Source organism: Haemaphysalis longicornis, unplaced genomic scaffold, assembly GCF_048455015.1.
Source record: "Haemaphysalis longicornis isolate Haplotype H1 unplaced genomic scaffold, Haemaphysalis longicornis Haplotype H1 scaffold_12, whole genome shotgun sequence".
Classification (NCBI taxonomy): Eukaryota; Metazoa; Arthropoda; class Arachnida; order Ixodida; family Ixodidae; genus Haemaphysalis; species Haemaphysalis longicornis.
Genome location: NW_027526225.1, coordinates 102,703,818 through 102,723,265, shown reverse-complemented (window position 1 = coordinate 102,723,265; position 19,448 = coordinate 102,703,818). Strand labels below are relative to the sequence as shown.

The 19,448-nt window shown below is 46.9% G+C and overlaps 1 protein-coding gene across 2 annotated transcripts in view; it reads left to right on the top strand.

Annotated features, from left to right (window-relative positions):
* LOC144163133 (uncharacterized) overlaps positions 1–19,288 on the top strand; it is a 176,433-nt gene extending 157,145 nt beyond the window's left edge. For both annotated transcript variants that reach the window (XM_077693951.1, XM_077693949.1), the window contains one exon: positions 7,671–19,288. In XM_077693951.1, the coding sequence (XP_077550077.1) occupies positions 7,671–7,957 (287 nt within the window). In that variant the 3' untranslated portion in view covers positions 7,958–19,288. The remainder of the gene's footprint in view (positions 1–7,670) is intronic.
* The last annotated feature ends 160 nt before the right edge of the window (positions 19,289–19,448 follow it).

Sequence of the window (19,448 nt, the reverse complement as noted above, 5' to 3'; positions counted from 1 at the left end):
GTCGCAAAGTTTCAGTGGTGCATTAGCACGCGTGCAGTCCCAAAGTTGTCTTCATAGCCATGGGGCATCAAAGCGGGGACACACACACACACACACACAGTACTTCTGTACGATGTCCTCACGAACACTGGCAGTGGGTCGCGCAAGTTGTTGACTCGGGTCACAATGTCCAGGTAGCCGCTGTAACACTGCGTCGTGGAGTAAAGCTGGTAACGACCACATGGACCTTTTAGCGCTGTTTTGCTCTTCTAGAGAAGCAGAGGCAGGAGGAACAAAAGTTTGTTAGGGGAGGCTAAAGTTGAAATCGAGGGAAAACGACGCTGCGACATATCCCCGAAGCGCAGAATGCAATTTACCTATGATGCTGAAACGGAGGTTGTTAAAGGGACACTGAAGTGATATGTAAACATTGCGGGATTACTTGCGCAAATTGTAGTCCGGGGTCCCCAGGCCATGTTACGACCACTCTGGGCGCGTTTACGCGCTTTTATTTAGTAGAAAACTTAATTCGAAAATGCTGTCCTCCTCTCTTTACGCTCGCCCATTTTCTGCGGCGTTTTCGTGTGACGTCGAGAGGAGCCGAGCTCGCAATTGGCTGAGCTATCTGCACGGCTCCCCGGCCTTCAGACAGAGTCAGTCGGCCCAGCGTTTCGTCCGCCGGACGCCGACGGGTCGTCGCAATTCGTTCGCTCAGTTGAAACGAAGCCAGGAAACGTTTGTGAATGGAAGAATGGGCCTTTCTTTACTTGGTTAGTTTGTACACTGTATCTAGCTCCAAGTCAAGATCGCTTCACACAAGCGGGCGCTGCACAAGCGCACATGCGACGCTTCGCTGACTGGTACGCCAGTAGGAAAATATAAGGCCTCTTGAAGGCGGGAGAAGAGTCAGCGAAGTCAATATAGGTACTAAGGAAATAAAATCAACTGATATTTTTTACCGTACAGCGTAAAAATAGGGTGCGGGAAGCACTTTTTTGCGCTGGGCGAACAAGCACAGCGGTCAGCAGCACGACTACGCATCTGCGAGCGCTTTTCCGTCTACGAAATGCAATTGCTAGACGTGAGCTATTGCGGAAACTCGGGGGACGCTTACTGCACGAACACAATACAACAAATAGTCACCTAAGCTGCTTGAAATGCCAAAACTAAATAAAAATGTAAACTTGTTTTACAATATATACATTATATTACCATTGTCGGCGCAGCCCGTCTCGTGGCCGAGTTGTCTAAGGCTGCAGGTATGTCGCCGCCGAGTGTTTTGCAAGTCACGAGTTCGAGTCCCCGCGGGTACGTGCTTTTTTTTTTGTAAGTTAACTTTTTTGTTTTCTGCCGATGTTTTCTTCATTGAGTTCACCTTTGTTTGGGCCGCAACGTTCATGGCTCCACGAACTAGTTCACAGAACGCGCGCAGGCTGGCACTGGCGCGCTAGCGAGTTCTCGTTGGCGTGCTGTCCATAAGCACCGACTGCTTGCGGGCAGTGGGCACAGGCCAGAATGAACAGACCCTTGGCCTGGTGGCCTGGTGCGAACACGCATTTTACGGTACAGGCATGAGTGAGGCAAGCTCCAAATAGGGGGGGGGGGAGCGCATGACATTTGTGCGTCTGCGGGTACTCGGAGGGCGTCCATGCACTGCGTAGGCCTCGGCTAGTGAATGCTACGATTCCAAGCCGTCCTGGGAGGCTTATCTTTATGTATTTTTACAGCTGACAACATGGCAGAAGCGCGGTACGATGATTACTGAGTTATTGAGAATGCCCATCCAACAACGCCACAGGTTGTGTTTTACAGAACCAAAACCGAAACCGAAACTTGTTTGGTTGCTCACCTTGGGCATCGTCCAATCACGGTCCCGCTACTCCCAACGTCACAGCTTTAGTTGGTGCGGCCGCCGCAAACCGCGCATGGTAGTTTTTCTTCTTTGGCGCTTTGTAAAATAATTACCGATTTGTCAACCGGATAAACGATGAAAAGTGGGCTAATTTGAGCCAGTCTACGCAGTGCAAGCAAAAACGGGAGCTTGACAAATTCACTTCAGTGTCCCTTTAATATATTTATATCGTCCAGTTACCTAAATACACTGCAATCCCTCCCGGGATTTTCGCAGGAAGGGAATATATAGAGTACACATAGCAGGAAAATAAAGCGGAAAAATAAAGCAGGACAAGTGCAGCGGCATGTATAAAGATTATGTTGAAAAAAAAACGAAAAAAAAAACGTGCGCATGTAGTTAACTATAACAGTCAAGATGCTGCTTTCGAATTATAATAATTTGCCTGTGCATATTTAAACGAGGACATTATGGGGCTGAATTCCAACCAAAAGGATGCTTTGTAAGATCATTTCAGCCCCAAAACTTGTCGGTACTGTTCGTAAGGAGCGTTGACATAGGATGGCACAGCGATCGATCTGGCTGCATGGTTCAACAACAAACTAACTGTAAGCAACAACTAGGTTCCTCAAGAGTGTTCTTGTTGACTGACGGAAACGAGAAATCCGTGCCCGCAAGAGGTGTCGCTGTACACAACGTTGGTTACTGTGCACCTAGCATCACTGTATCTGTTTGATAGCGTGGCAAAAAGACAGTGGTGACACACTTCAGCGTACAGGTGTGACGTGTCTCACGAAAGACCCGTTCTGGGGGTCCGCCGGTATCGGGGACGGGCTTCGGCTGCGAGATCTCTGCCACGCCTACTCGGCACTCCGGGCGGTTCGTTTCTCGTCTCCCGTGTCCCTTGTGCGCCGCAAGGCGGCGTGACAGACAACTGGGGGCTCACTTCGAGCGCGTGGTCGCATCGGTCACGCGATATTCACGAGCAAGGCCGGCGGCGTTCCTCGCTTTCCTTTTCTGTTTTATTTTGCCTTCTGCCAAAGTACGGTGCTCGGAAGTTGTTTCTTTCGTGTTACTGCTGCTTCTCTCAGTAGAAAGCCCCATGCTACCTTCTCCTGCCCGGAGCCTCAGAAAACTTTTGGAAAAAAAAATTCTTGGGGGAATCTATTCGCGAAATTAAATATGAGTACCAGTAACTGCGATGCTACCGCCTACGTCGATGAGTGCAAGGAGATTTTTTGAGATAAGTTAACAGCAACTGTAGGGAAGGTGCCCGTGTGTTGCTGACTACCTGTCGTTATGGGAACAATAATCAGCCAGTAACCCACAGCCAAATTTTTATAATGCAGGCCTTCCTGATCAAAGAGAACTTGCGTGTGGAACACGGCTAATTTGAAGGGGCTAACCCATGTTGACTACATAAAATATTAGCGTCGGGTGTTAGTGTACATATCGGCGCGCGACATTTACAGTATGGTTAATGTCCAGTGCCATTAAGTTGGGCGCGAAACGCCTGCATTCCCGACATGGTGTAGTCATAGTCGCTTAATGCAAAGGAATATTATTTTTCTGCAAGATTTAAAGGTGCTTTTGAATTACCTGGATAATTTCATCGCTTTCTAAATCGGGTTTGGTAACACCGCTCGAACGTTTCGGGTTTTAGTGCAGCCGTTTATTATCAGCTCATTCAAGTACATTCCAGCTTTTGTTTATATTTCGCGAAATGTCAGCCGGTTTATGGTCATATTTGATCGAAATGTGTCCTCTGTTGTGAAGTGCATAGGGTCAGGAGCCCTCGTCCGGCACTCAATGCCTTCTTCTTCTTCTTCTTCTTCTTCTTCTTCTTCTTCTTCTTCTTCTTCTTCTTCTTCTAAGTACCTGGACATTCTACACTTTCTTGTCGAGTCTGCTCGCGTGAAAGTTGTTGAGCTTAATCCTCTTGTAGCAATTCGCTTACCGCGAGAGCAACTCTATTAGTAGTTTACTTTATAGTTAATTCAATTGGGACTAATATTTCGGAAAATATTTCGGGAATTGCCGGAAACGTATTGTGTGCTCCCACCCAAAGGCATAATCCGAAGCGCGATTAGTGCTTACACATGAACGTTGACATCCATGCATTTGCGCTCTTCTGTACGCTATTATGAAACACTGTACTTTCTACTTTACAACGACACAGTAACCCGGGTTTCATTTTAATTGTATAGCATTGAATATGACAATTTTCATATCAACTTAATTTAAGGAAAACTGAAGTCAGTTAAAACTGCTCCCCAATAACACTTATAGATTCGAGTACAGAATGGGAGCTCCCATTTTTTTACGAGAAAACTGTTCTCAGAAGTGGCATTTGTCTCGAAGCTTCCCCCACGCCGATTTTATGACGTTGGGTATGACGGAATCCATCAGGTCCTCGGTTTTTCAAACTTTCTGGTAATAATGAACGAATTCGATTATTTCAGAAGTTGTCCCAAGTTTTACCAAGCACCTGACTTAACGAAATACGTCGCGGTTCAACGTGGCTTCATTAAACCGAAATTCAATCTGCCGGCAAATCCTCGGAGCGAAATTTAACAGACTGCAAGTAGGTACAATGGGTACAACTTGTGCGGAATTTACCACAAAATACGCAAAAACAAAGTTTCTAGGACTGAGTTTACGCCGAAATATGTCGAAACTCTGTGCGACGTCACTGCAGTGGTCCCTGAATTGAGGCAGCTGCCGAAGTTTCAAGTTCGGTTTTCATTCAGAGCGCTTTACCGGTGAAGTACGGTTGACGGCTTCCACTATCAAAGCGAAGCTTTATTGTCCTCACTTATGCCGTTGTACGGAATTCTATACAGATGCATCATTTTCATCGGAAATAATTCGCAAATGGCACTACCCCCACATCAACCCGAAATGTCCATACTGTCAGCAAGCCGTCAAGGCTGATTTGCACCACGTGGTTTGGATATGCCCCAAATTCTCTCGATACCGGAATTTCACTTCCCCAAACCCAGATCCCTCAACCCGTATCGATCCCCTCACATTAGATGAACACACCCTTAACCTTATAATACGGTTCGCCACTAAGAGCGATCTAGCGCGAGTTATATAGCGATGGCCTACGCCAGTGAATGGACCATTCAATGCTGAACAATTGTCCTGTGAAAAACTGATGCCGCCTCCCGAAGTCCACGAACTCATACCAGCCCCCTTCAACCATGAATCCTCCATTCCCAACTCTCTCTCTCTCTCTCTCTCTCTCTCTCTCTCTCTCTCTCCCCCCCCCCCCCCCCAAGGCCTCCGGCCTTCCCTTTTTGAATAAAGGATTTAACAACAACAATGCCGTTGTACGCCAATACACCCTGCAGAAAAGCCAACTTTCTCTGACGATGATGATGAATAATCGTGGGTGAAGTGAAAGAAAAAAAAACGGTTCCCGCGTCTATTCAAATGCTCCATTTCGGCACGGTCTAAGCGAATGCCAAGTAGCAGATACTGATTCACGCCGTACACCCCAAACCCAAACATTAGGCCTACGGAGCACACCCGAGAGTTTCGGGGGGTGTTCTAGAAAAGTGGTTCGTAACGCCGGAATAGGACATGCTCCAGTGTGGGATTGTCCAACCAAAGAATCTGTCACGAGAAAGCTTCGAGTTCAACCATCGCCGTCGTTAGACGAAAGGGTTCATGATTATTCTTTTTATTGCGAAAGTTTGCTCTGCAGCATAAAACGGTGGGATCGAGTGTGTTTAAATGTACGGAAACAGGAAGTTTTCACTCAGAAAGTCTAAAAGGCTCCGGTGGTACGGCCCAAAGAGCCAGCGTCGGTAGTCGGGCGGCCGGCCTGGGCTGAGTCCCACACTATGAAGTACTTGTTGTCGGGAACGTTGGAAGCCACGGCAAGTCCACAGAAGATGGTGAATGTCTGCGGTCGATGCCGACGTGGTGCAAAATGGACATGTCTGGCCAAACGGAGCCTGTCTATCCGGGGGCCAGGTGTGGGTGACAGCTGGTGTAAGAGCAGCCCCGACGCGAATCCTTCGTAGCGCCACCTCCTCACGGCGGGTGAGCCCACCAGGGAGGTTTGATCTACTCGGTGAAATAAGTGCGCGTGTGCAGCGCCGAAGGTCTTCTTTGTCGGTGGCCAACTTTGACATTGCGTCGACTGCAAATAAGGGCAGTGGATGCGGCGTGGGAGGTATACGAGTCGCCGCATCCGCCTGTTGCTGTCCAGGCGTCGACGTCCCCTGGGCCCAAGTAATCTTCACTCTGAAACTAAGGGTCGCAGCCTTCGCGCGGATGGTGTGGGACATGGGCACTTGATGAAGTATTATTAGGGGTGAATTCCCTTAGGGGCCCGGGCTGTCCGCGTCTCCTGTCGGCGTTGTCGGGTCATGTACTCAAGGAACTAAGGCACCCGGGATACTCGTTTTCCAATGCCTCGCGCTAGAACGCTCTGCGCTTCAAATACACGAGACTTTTACAGCAAAGCTGTATACCCCACAATGGTTTCATCTCCATGGACAAAAACGCCAAGGCGACAATTATACAATTATACACTACATGCTTCGCCCGTCCCCCGGTTTTACGTTAGTGGATATGACCTGGGATTTTTTTAGTACGTTCAAGGATTACGCGGATTAAATTACGCAATGCAGCCAAAAATAGGGGTGTTGAAAGAAATACATTTACTGTGCCTTTAAATCCTCTTGTCCACTCCACACGAGGCAGCGAGTTGCTTCCCTATGAAGGACACCCGCATGCGCGATATTTTGGCGCCTTTTGAAAGACCCACGGGACCTAATTTAGTACCTAGGCCTACACTACGAAGTGCCTCGTAACACAATCGCAGTTTTCGTGAGATAAGACCAAAAATTTGGACATCCTCAAGGAGTTGGCCCTCGAGGCTGTAGGGCATGCCTTAGTACCTGTGTCGTCCTTGCATGGTGGTAACCTGCACCGACTGCATGCTGTTCCTTAGCGCGGACTACGTATACTGCATCGGAGCTTTTAGCGTTTTATATTTCACCGATTAGTTTGTAGTAATTCTGCCGCCCGCACAGTGCTGCATGCAGGAAATCGTACCCGATATTTGAGACGCCAGTTATTGGCGCATGTAGAGTTGAAAGTGTAGAGTTCGTAGAGTTGATCAGGGGACTGACCGTGTTAGAATGTTCGAACAAGAAATGACTGCTAGAATAGGAGTCAATTCCAAATGAGCGCAGCAAAAAAGAAACGTCTTTAAACCCCTTGTTACAACGAAATCGCTTGTTCCAAATTTCGCTGTATTCGAACGGTTTTGTGGTCCTCAATGCAGTGGACTGAGCAATTTTTCCCCTCTTTTAACAAATTGCCGCTTTTAGCGAAGCAAGTTCTCTGTCGTGAGCACTTCGTTACAACAAGGACTTACTGTATGAGGCATTTTGTGCCATGCTTGTGACATCCGCAACCTGTATGCTGAATCATGAGATTGGGTTCTGTACCTTCTGTTAGGGGAGCTCTGATTGAGCTATATGGTTAGTTAGGGTGAAAAGTGGCTTTAGGCGAAATGTTGCTCATCAAATGAAGATAGGGTTGCCTTGTCCGGTTTCTTCGTAATACATTAAGATTTAATCAGTCTCCCAGTTTCTTGCTCTCCTTGGTCTACCTTGTTCCCGCAATCCTTGATGATGAGCTCGGAACAAGTGGCCGCAGTGCCATTTAGCAGTGTCATTTGCCCGTTCTCCTCCCCCTCCGCGTTGTTGCAACGCGAATTCGTGTGTTGTCGTTACTCGGTTAACTCACTCTCTCTCTCTCTTTCCTCCTCCTCCTCCTCCTCCTCCTCCTCCTCCTCCTCCTCTATTCCGCGCAGCCTGCAAGCGGAAAGAGGATGCGGCGCCTGGTGGAGCGGCGGCTGCGGCCGGTCCGGCGGCCAAGAGCCAGCCCAAGAAGCCGCGGCTCGTCTTTACCGACCTGCAGCGACGCACCCTGCAGGCCATTTTTAAGGAGACCAAGCGGCCCTCCAAGGAGATGCAGATCACCATCTCGCAGCAGCTTGGCCTCGAGCTCAGCACCGTGGGGAACTTCTTCATGAACGCGCGCCGGCGCTCGCAGGACAAGTGGCAGGACGAGGCGGACAAGAAGGCGTCCTCCACGTAGCCCCCCGCTTCCTGTCCCCCTCCTCCCGACGACCTCTGACCCCCGCCTTCTTCGACCATGCACGACCTGATGATGGGCGCGCAGCAATATGTGCACTGACGTCACAAACCCCACGCGCTCGGGACAACGCGGCGGTGTGTCCGTCGTGCTAGCATCCCGCGGGGCCAGACCTTGTATGGCAAGACGTGCGAACGAGGACATCCCGCTTCAGCGGCCTGGTACTGGGCCGATGGGTCCGGACACGAACTGCTCTCTTCGCGACTTGAAAGAAATACAAAATGCGCGAAACTGAGGCAGCATCCCCCAGCCCTGGGTTGGTAGGTGGCGCCACCGCGCCTCTGGGGCTGTCCCTATGCTTTCCGCCGCTGCTGCTGCTGCCACCGCTTCGATGCGGTCGTGTACTAGCCAAGGCCACTGGACGGGCGTGGAAAAGCTTTGTAGGCTGGCTGTTTGTCGCCGCACGTGCCATACGCGTCAGGTGTCCCGGCATGCACCTGGAAAGAAAGCGTAGTTGAGGCCTGGGGCGGTATTCCCGTGTTTTGTCCCTTTTGTGTCCCTTTCAAAAGTGTCCCTTTTGAGCGAGTCCTGATTGGCTAACAGCGAACACCCGGATGTGACGCTATGCAAGCACGGCGGAGCTATGAGCCGTGGCTACTCGGAGCAGACGATTTGGAGCAGACGATTTTTCGTCGCCTTATTGTTGGTTCGCTCGCGGAACAATAAACACATAAAAGATACTCTGATACGGTTTCAGTTCTTTAAAATGCGTTTGCAAGAACAGTTACGGTATTTGAATCAAAGGTCCACTGCTTAACCGGAAGTACGTCACGATGAAAGGGACGCAAAAGGGACGTTTTCAAAAGGGACAGTTACGAGAATACCGCCCCTGGTCTTCGACAGTCACAATGTCTATTACACCAGCACGGAGGATGCTTTGCGGAATTCCGCTGCATAATTACTCGTCCTGTGTCGTGCCTGTCCCCTGTTGAGAGAACGTTTAGACTACTCCCATCTTTCTCTTGCCGTGCAAAATTTTAGCCTCCATGACCATTGGGTCATGTTAAGCACTTATTTTGTTTAGGCACATACCTCCATGCCGCATATATTTGGGACGAAACTGACTTGTCACCGACCAGACATTGTAGAAACCGAAGGAACCGTTCACGAATAGGCGTCAACATGCATATTTTGTCCTTGCGTGTGTGTCTCACCGACTCGTAAAGTTCGAGCAAACCGTTAGCGTTGGTTTCGTCAAAAGCAGCGTTGCTCAGCTAGCTATGGAAAGAACCAAAGCTTCGCGAATTGAAAATACCTGTCCGGAAGAAGCACCAATGGTCGTTGACGAGTGGCCAAAACGGCAGATGCCTTAGCCCAAACACACTTGCGCTGCCTTATTAACCCACCCGCTACGTGTGGCCCTGCCCAGACACGAGCCCGGGAAATGTGCCGAGGACTCTTCCGGCAGTGACGGTCCCGGCAGCAGCACGTGCGGCGAAGACACCGTTGCCGATGAAACGCCTGTTCCAGTGGCGCTAGGCTTAGGCTCCCTGGTGATACTCGCCGAGCGCCTGTACCGCGCATGCGCCATGTTTGTGCTGCTTCTGCTATGCGATACGTCTCAACCCTGCAAACAGTGGCAGATACGGGCGCGTGAGGCTTTCCGGCATCCCGAGTGTGTGTCACTTAGGCTCGACAACCTGTTGTTAATGTCTCATAGGGGGCCCCCTGCCGGCGGTTCACTCCTGACGCCCTAGGTGGCGCCACGTGTTGTAAATCCGCGGGCCCAGTGCCGTGTGTGTGTTTGTGTGCGCATGCGTGGGTGTATGGCGCGTCTGTTCAAGTGCAACATTTTAAGTGCTCGTTTCTGCCTCGGAATTTATTCGTTTTATTACGTTTGTTCTTTGCCGGTTTCTGTGATAGGAGTCAACAACGCGGTACGTTTCTGTGTCGAAGGCGAACCAACTGTCTTAAGCTGAAGTCGCTGAAGGATAGTCCTTATTTTTTAAATGTCAAGTTCATAGGCGTAGCCGTGTGATGCAAAGAGCATGTATTGATGCCTGGTCACATGCTTGAACCGGTGACGCTTGGTAGAATAACGAACGCATAGTAATGGTAACATAATGTCGACGATATTCCTGGATAGTACTATTAGGCCTTTGTTGTTGCCTCGTTTCTAATATATTATCCAAATGTGCCCACTGTGCAACTTTAGATGGTTTAGAGCTCAAGAAAATGAAAAGAATTCACAACACACGTGCAGAACTTTCGATGTGTCTGACTCATAGCTACTTAACCCATTTATTCGATCGTGACGTTGCTCGTATGTACTAGAGTAACTCACGCGAGCACCTGGGCTTGGACATAATGCCTCTTATATTTTAAGAGTTATGTGTAACGAAATTTTTGATGCAACTTGCCATCCTATTTGGCTAAAAGCACAGGAGAATCTACTTCGCTCTGGTGCTGTAAAGCCTTCAGGTTCCCACCGAAGTAATGTCCTTTATCGATGTCGTTTCTGTCGTCAGAGCAAAATGTTAGGTGTAAATCGTACAATGCCTCTTTAAACTGCTTCCACGGCTGTCGGCGCACGCTGGCCGCAGCCTAAGCGTCAGATACCGCCGCGCTAAGCCCTCATAGCTACGGTGTTCGGGTCGTTGCCAATCTGTGTGAGGCGTATATATGCGATACCATGACCGGCATCTGAGGTCTACTGAGAGTCCTTGCAATATGTGACGCCCCGTTAAGGCAGACGCAAAATTAAACGTGGTAGAGCATTCTAGTCGGTGTTGGTAGCGTTCGCAAGCTAGAATGTGAATGAAAACGTGGCTACGCTGTCGAGTGTCTACAAAAGGAATCGCGGAAAAGTAATCTATTCGTTGCGCGTAGACAGAAATTGCATTATTTTGTACGTGCTGTTTTTCTGGTCTTGTTGGTCTGGAGGCGATAAATTCAATTTAATTTTAATTTTAGGCGTTACTGTTTAAGACGAATACAATCGCGGATCTAAGCTAAAATTCCTGTTCCATGCGATACGAACATGTCCCGTCCGTTTTTATCTATGATACCGCGTTATTCAAGAGAATACGCAGCAGACGTATCAACCGCTTGGTAAGCCTGTATAACGTCGACGATAACTTTAAAATTCGGCGAGGTTTCTTTAAAATTTGTTGGCCAAACAGGCAAAGTAAAAAAAATGAATGCATTAATTATCGAAATGAACTAATATTGTTCACTTATAGGGAGACCTCGAAGCGGACGCAAAGCCTCGAAACTCTTTAAAATACGAAGCAAGACTCTTTGGAAGTATCGCGCATGGCTCGTGTCTTTAAGGCGGCTCTCTAGGGTTATCATTCGGTAAAAATGCTTGCGCGGCTTGTTTCGTACGTAACGAAGATTTTCTGTTTCGAAGGTCGTTATCCTGGATACTCTATCGTGCATAATAAATGATTGTGTGGAAGGTACCGCCGGTACCGTAAAAGGGCCCGGTTCTGCACCTTGAACGCGCCCGCAAAGAATGAAAAGTTGCATTTACGTTTTTTCTTCTAGTTGTTGTCCCATTTTCCATCGGTTGTCGACGCATAGCTGTATTGTCTGCATGCCTGTGAGCCGTTATTTTCTTTTGTCTTCTTGAGCCACGTGGCAGGCTCAAGGAAAAGGACAATGCTAACTGCAGTACCAGCCTCTAATCGGTGCGGCTATTTTTTAACGCTGTAGGAGACCTAAAGGCTTTTCCAGTTAACGCTTCAGACACGCGGTTCGCCTTTCGACAGCGCGCTTTGGAAGTGTACTCCAAAAAGTCCAGCACGTGTCGCCGCTTATGACGAGTCCCGGAAATAATATCTACCTACGTGTGGTGCAGTATACCGCTAGTCAAGGGGGAGTCAGCGAAAAGCGAGAGTTTAGCGTGCTCATTTGCGCCGGGCGACCCAAACTTACTTCTAGTCTTGGTTTCTATTTGTTCCGGTTTTTGCCGTGTTGTGTGTGTCTGTCTACGACGCGAAGTGCACAGCAAACTGTAGGGGTGCGCTCTGTGTTACATATATACATATTGACGGAATCACGCGTGACAAATGACGTGCAGCTGTTTGTCTCCCAATACAACCGAAAGACATGTTCAAAGCCGTGCACAATGACGCAGTAATGGCTTAACGCTCGCTACATCTCCGAACGCTCCGAGACGGGACACCCGGAAGGTTTCTTTCGCTGTTTTAGCCTTACGTGGCTTGGGTGAAAAGTGTGGGAAATAGAGTAGCTCCTTGGCCGGGGTGCCAATGAAAATGTGTTTACGCCTGGAAAGTTCGATCGGTCTTGTGGCACGCCCAAAAATTTTAGTGGCAAGATTTTTTTTTTTTTTTTTGATGCAGGTGCAAGTAAAAAATTATATTACGCATCTTCAATGTATCTTAAGAGCTTATCATGTCATTACAATTGGCCGCGAAAGTTAGCTGCAAGCGGAAATAAAAAAAAAGAACTGCATACGTGCAGGATGCCATGAGGTATAAGCTAGTGAAATGTTGACGTATACCGGTAATACTTGTGGGAGAATGTTTGTAAATTCGTTCCAGCGAAGCTGTTCTCAATGGATCAATGGTAGAAAAATTTAGCAGGTTTTGCGTTAAGTATTGAAAGCAACAGTAACGATGCCCCGTCACGAGTCCTTTACAAAAAATGAACAACGCTAAATAGATACAAACTGCTCTATCCTGCTACCAAATTTTATATTTATACCGAAGAAAATGAAGAATGAGGGTTGGGGCGCACTGCAGAAAAAAAAAAAAAGTCTGCTGTAAGTCTCGCATGAAGAGTTCATCGGATAAGGTAGCCCCATCTCGGCCCAGACGGAGAAAGCAGCCTTCCTCCAAAGACACGCAAGGCTCGCGTGCCAAGATTACAATTAGGAGAGCAGCCGCCGGAGCACGGGCCTCTGGAAGCGGAACACCGGAGACTTAATTACTCGTAAAAATCCCGGGCTCTTCAAAAGCGTCGTCCGCTTCCCCCACTGCCGAAACCTTGCGCTTCGGGCAGCAGAAAGAGCCGAAGCCCACAAGCGTCCGAATATCCGCGCAATCAGAACGGAGCCAATCAGGGTAGGGCCGTAGACACCCCCGCCTCCCCACCACCCCCACCCCAACGATGCGGAGCTCGCCCAAGAGCTGTCAAGCCAGCTTTCAAGGCTTCTTTTCCAGCTTCTTCAGGCAGGCCCGCTCCGGAGTATCGCGGTGGTTGGGAGCGGAGTTCCAGCCGGGCCGTTGTTGTATGTGTCAGTAAACAGGGGGGCGTTATTTGTAAGTGCGTAACGGAACAGAATGGCGAACTCATCACGCTCGGGGGTACAAAAAAAAAAAAGAACGGGGCCAGAAACACCGGTGCGGCCGTGATGCACTTGGCTGGGCTTGGGAATGGCGTGCCGTGCGCGCTGAGATGGCCGATGCTCTCCATTAATTAGCTCTCATTACTCGGGTCGCTGATCAGCGGGGAACGGGAGAGGTGAGGGGGTCGCCATTCTGTGTTACTTTTTTCTGTCATTTCTTCCCTATTCAGCTGCCCTTGAGGGGAAAATTCGGGGAAGGTGGTTGCGCAAGGCTTTTTTGTTTTTTAGAGAAGTCTGGTGAAAGCTGCGTTTTTGCAGAGTGTAGACAATTCAGCCCTCATAAGGTTCCTTCTTTCTGAAGCGTCTCAACTGTGGGTATTGAGCTTGTTGGCTCAAAAAACAGATTCAGTGGCATCCGCTCTCGTCAATCGCTTCTGAGCTCTGAAAGCTTGGAGCTCAGGAGCGATTGATAAAATTCTTAACAAACAATACCAGCAAGCTAAATAATTCTGAAGGCTACAAGTTTTTTTTGAAACAAGTGAAGTACTTGCAACTGCCCAACAACGCTGTTCAGTTGTATTGTAATTCATCTAACACCCCAAGATTTATTCTGCTATAAACAGTAGCGCGCTATAATGAGTGCTTGGGAAAGAACAGAAAATTCGTTTTTTTTTATTTCTAGAAAGCCATCATGCTTGTCATGTATTGGTCGCAACTGGAGCCGTTCAAGTAGAAGTGCATGATGCTTATATACGAAGATAGAGCTATTAACTGTATTGCGAGTGAACAACCCGCACAATGGCTGCCACAGGACGTCGAAGCTGACCACAGAATGTTTTATTTTAAACTTCGTCTGATCCCTTCCGTGGCGTCGTGCCGTCGAGGAGCTTCGGAGCATCTTGTACAGATCGGCCTCTGCAGTTGAGCGAGGTCTAGACGCACCGTGGCCCTTGCTCGCTTCCAAAGCAATATATCGCGTTCAACCCTTTGGCCTCGGAAGTAGAAAGCGTTCGCGTCTACATTGCACCGCTGCCGGCATTGACTGACTCAGACGAAAGAGGTACAGCCGTCTTCAGAGTGCCGAATTCGGCTCACACTTATGAGTGAAAAAGAATAATGTCCTGGGTACTGTAGTGCCGAAAGCGTGTCAAGATTTCTTTCGCGGGAGCTCCTCAAGAAGAAGATGGTGCCCTAAATTGAGCTCTAAGTCCGTCAATCAAGGCAACTCAAATATCAAGTTCATCTTGCTAAGCGCTGCCGAGATTGAGCGGCTGGTAGAAAATCCTGCGCCGCTTTGCACCGCAATTTTTTTGTTTACGTGCAAGATCTGATTTCGACAAGGTCAAATGTGGAATTGCAAGTTTAGAGTAACGGATTTGGTTTGGATCGTATACAAAGCTTCAGTTGGCGGTTGTACCAAAGCGTCTGGTGGTAATTGATTCGGTTCTCTAAGATGAAGTTAGTATGTAAGGTGTACGTAGTAATTCAATTTTCAGAAAACAGCAATTAATTACAACTGGAGTTTTAAATTAGTTGTCGGGTTTTCAGAAACATAGGACATACTGTCAGAAACATGATCGCCGGTATTCTGGCAGCCTTTAGAGGATGTATTCGCTGAGTGATCACCCTGGCCTTGTTCAGGATGCTTTGTCGAGTTTCGACTTTCTATATTGTGCTTCGTTTACATCTTGGTTACATAAACGTTTATTTATATTTTATACCGGTGAAGCTGGAAAGGCTTAAATAAAGTGTTGGAAGCTGCGATCCTCGCGACTTATTTCCATCTGTTCTAAAAAAATAGTCAGGAATTCCTATCTGTTCCCGAAAACCATACAAAAGATCTTGTAGAAACAGCATCTTCGAAGTCTTAACGGCAAGAACTATGGTTTGAAGCCAGCTTTTAGAAAGAACTGTTTCAGACATTGCATTACACAGAACCAATACAGCTTTTTCTGTATTTTTATATTTATTATATTTATTATATTTATTACATTATTGTAATATTGTACTGAAGAACGTTTATTTATATGCTAACTTATCTGTAAATATTGTTTAAGCGTAGTTTGGACAAACATTCTAGTCTACATTATGGCGGGATTTATTTTGTGAGTGATCTCATTTTTAGGCATTTGTGCTCTCACGCTCCATCAAGTGGAGACTGATTCTTTCATTTTCTCGAATTTTTAACGCCAACACACATCTTCACCGCTAAATCCGCCAAAAGCAACGGTATTGCCGCAAAGAAAAGGGGTTAGACATGGCTATCTATCTTGCCAACAGATAGCGTGTTGTTCTGGTGTCATGATGGGCGTAGTTGATTTTTTTCTTTTCTGGTGTGGAGTCCCGAAAATTAGTTCAATCGTTAGCCAATCTGGCTGTTAGCCAATCTGGCTAAAATCCTCCTCGGCTACTTACAACCAACGTACTGCAAAAAAAGTATCGTGTTTGACGTGGTATGTACTGTGGACAGGTGGGTTGGGAGCCAAATTTATATATTTAAGAACTGTGGACATTTCTGCACTTCTTAAGATCACCTCCTGGAATTTATTTGTGAGTGGAAAAAAATATCCGCACGCCTCGAAAGTTTTCCTTTACTTTTGGTGTTCATGGCTAAGTGGCGCTGCTAAGTGGTGTAGTTTTATTCAAATAGCGTTAACGACTGTTTTCACCCGACTAGTATTAGCAACAATGTTGCAATGAACACGTTCTTTTCATGTATGTTATATGCGCTAAATGATCTTTTTGTCGTCAAATTTGACGCAAAAATTGGGATTATGTTAGTATCCTGCTATCAGCAGTCAAAGGATCCTTCTTCTCTGAATGCATTTTGAAGCTGTGCACGGTGTCTGTATGTTCTAGCACTTTGAGCTGTGAATTTAAAAAAGCGTTTTTTTTAGTTAACACGTTTGTTTATGTCACTATCAAATGATATCTAGTCTTGTGGAAAGATATTTTTGATCTGCGCGTCGATTCGCAGTTTTTCTTTCTCTAGTCATTTTAAAAGACGGGGACTCATTTTTTTCCAGCCTATAACATTCCAGTGTATTTATAACAACTTTGTACCGTTGTGTTTTATTGAGTTTTCTCACATAAATTATTTCACCGAGATGTACTTCAGAAAGGCTGTCAAGATTTTCAGCATTGTTCCTTCCTACGCATACATGGGATCAATTTTTTCAGCGTGTATATTTCTCCATGAGCGATATGTTGTCGTTTTTAACCCTGTTCGATGGGCTCAGATATGAGGCCATGTTCTACATAAATATGTGTTTTCTAATTTATTTAAAGATTATATTTTAAAGCAGCCACTGCTTTCACGGTGATTCAATTTGTTGTATAATTTTATTTCGTTAGACATCAACCATTCCAATTTTTTCACCTAACCAAATCATTCTATTATCTTGCCGCAATCCACGCCGTGTTTTTTATCGTGTGTGTAAGTGACTTTTTTTGAACAGCTTCAGAGTGATTAGGTTGTTACAAATCAATGTTTCTTGATTGATTTTGTGATAATTTTTGTTTTGTCTATGAATGTGTACTGTGTTTTTATTTTACTTAGTGCTCTCGGATGCGAAGTTTGTCATTTGTTACCCAAGCATTGAATGTCACTGCGCCCTTGCAAGTCGTTTAAAAAAATGAAAAAAAAACATGTGATGCCTAACCCACTGTCGTTGGAAAAACAGAGGTGACTCTGGCTGTCACAAACTTCACTCTGTGCTCGAAATGGGCGTGTTTGCCCTCCTTGATTGGATTGATATTGGATTGGATTGTCTTGATGCGTGTATTAGAAGTTTGCTCGTGACTGCTCTTCACCCACTTCAGTGATCTTCTGCACATATTTTCATCCCAGTATCCTTTAGCTTAGTTGTCGTTCGGCATCACGTAAAAAGGTGACAGTGAGTGAAAAATGCAGCAATCCGTGTTGTTTGAAGTGTCAATCCCATTTTCCTTAAAATAGTCGGTTTATATTTATGTGATTATTAGTTTAGACAAAATACCTGAAGTTCTTGAGCAGTGTTTTGATATTATGTTGAAACTGTTTAGAAAGTCAATTTCCTAATAATTACATTTGTGTGAACTGCGCAAGCAATTAACGCACTCTTTTTAAGTCTCAATTGGCCTGTGTGAAGCCCACGAGAACAATTGTTAATTTCAATTGGTACGGGTATTCTAATTATATAAAATGAGCAAGTTATGTAGGCGCCCCTGATTAGGCTGCAAACCGTAGCCGTAGCTTAATCCACTCGAACAAAACTTTCGTTCTCATAGAAGTTAAAGATCGAGCCCGGTAAAATGGAGAGACCAGCAACGCATTTTACCGTTAAAGTCAACTGAACGACAAAAATAAATCACAGACAGACGGCTGGATGGCCCCGGCGTTAAAAGTTGCGAGCAACCACAATTGTTTTATTTGTCAATTGCTATGCTGTTTATCGAGACTTGCTAGATGGCCGTTGAGATAAAGTTGTTTACAGCGTTAGTTGAATTCCAGGCCTTTCTTCGAAAAGTTTGTTTACCCAAATTTCAGGGCTAACCTTTGCTGGATATGCGCCCTGTACATGAGGATTATTGTCAATCAATCAGCCGTGGAGTCACACAACGAATGAATGTCAGCAGCCAGATCAGAAATATAAAACAGGGACAACAAAGTAAGACGAGGTAATACGTCTGCAAGTTCAAAAAGGTTTATTCGGGCGCAATAATTCCAGCGTAATTGACTGCTTATCATTCAGCTATGACGGATGGACCCGCTTGAATAAGTTTCACGTTTTCGAACAGTGTGATGATGTTGTTTACGACGCGAAAAAGTTCGAAGCCAGCGGTCATTGCCCGGATGTCCGCCGTCTTCTGACCGAGCGATCGCAAAACACATCAGCGCTGTAACGCCAGGAGTCGGCACTCTGAGGCACGCGTGAAGACAGCGTGCGGACACGTGCGGGTGAGCCGTGCAATGCCGACGCGAAAAAAAGAGGCAGCAAATGTCGGTAGAGTTGCCATGCACCCACCGCACTTTGTCTTTCTTAAGAGTGTTTTTTTTTTTCTTTCGCTGTCCCAACAACCCGCAAGGTTTGCGAGCGTCCTGGAACCCTTCTGTAAATAGCGACTGCTGTCTCTCTCTCTATCTCTCTCTTTCCCGGACTAGCAGCCGACACTAGCTGCCAGTCGAGTTATGCAAGCCGCTTCCCCCGGGGGACAGCCGCACCGAGACGTTATTTTCTAACTAGAGCCACCAGCCTAGCCACACTGAAAAAAAAAAAAAGATGTCAGGAGAGAGAGTGTGAAAAAGCGTGTCTTCGTGCCCACTCCTACAGCCCCGCGTAAAAAGAATGTCCCTGTACCCGACGAACGAATGAGGTGGAACCCTACGATTGACTCATTCATGTGAAGGTTAAAAGCAGTAATTACCACTACACCCTAAGGTAAAGAAGTGAACGGCACCATTTCTTGAGCTCTCCGATTCCCCTGACCTTCTCCCCCGGCCATCAGGTTAGCAGTCAAGCGAGAATGATGAGCGAAACGTTGTGAGTAAATTCTCGAGTGAACAAGAAATCGACCGATAAGCTAGTCATTACACGATTGTTCTAACGCCAAAAAGAAAGATGTGTGCGAAATCGTAACAAAACGTACATCGATGCTGTGGAAATGAAGCAAATGCTTTGTCGTGTGGTCAACGACGCGAAACGTGGGTTGTCAGCCATACTCAATCGCTGGAGCTGAGTTGTTCGTTGCGAACCTTTCCCTCTTCGTGTACGTCTCAATGCCACGTGACCCCATCCGTTTTCCTATCCCCCTTTCCCTCGAAGTCATGAGACTGCTTGTAGGAAAAAAACGAAGCAGCCCACTTAGATGGTGTCTCAAGTTCACTGAAAGTGCACACTTGCGTCATGTTTGCTCGGTTGCCCTTGTCCCATTGCCTTCGATCTTATGCCAGTGCTGTTTTTTTTTTCTGTTCCGGGGTGTTCAATGCCTTCCTAGGTTCTCTGACCTGGTCGCCCTATTAAAGAAACGCCGTGTCTCACTGGTGACTCTGTTGTGTGTCTTTTCCTCTTTCGCTTTCAAGAAATTCTTTTTACATATCCCGTAAGCAGTTGAGCTAGTGTGTCACGCCATCTTTGGCGCCTTCCAGTTGAGGAATACAGAAACTCAAGAACTACAGCTGCTACTCGTACGCCCTACGCG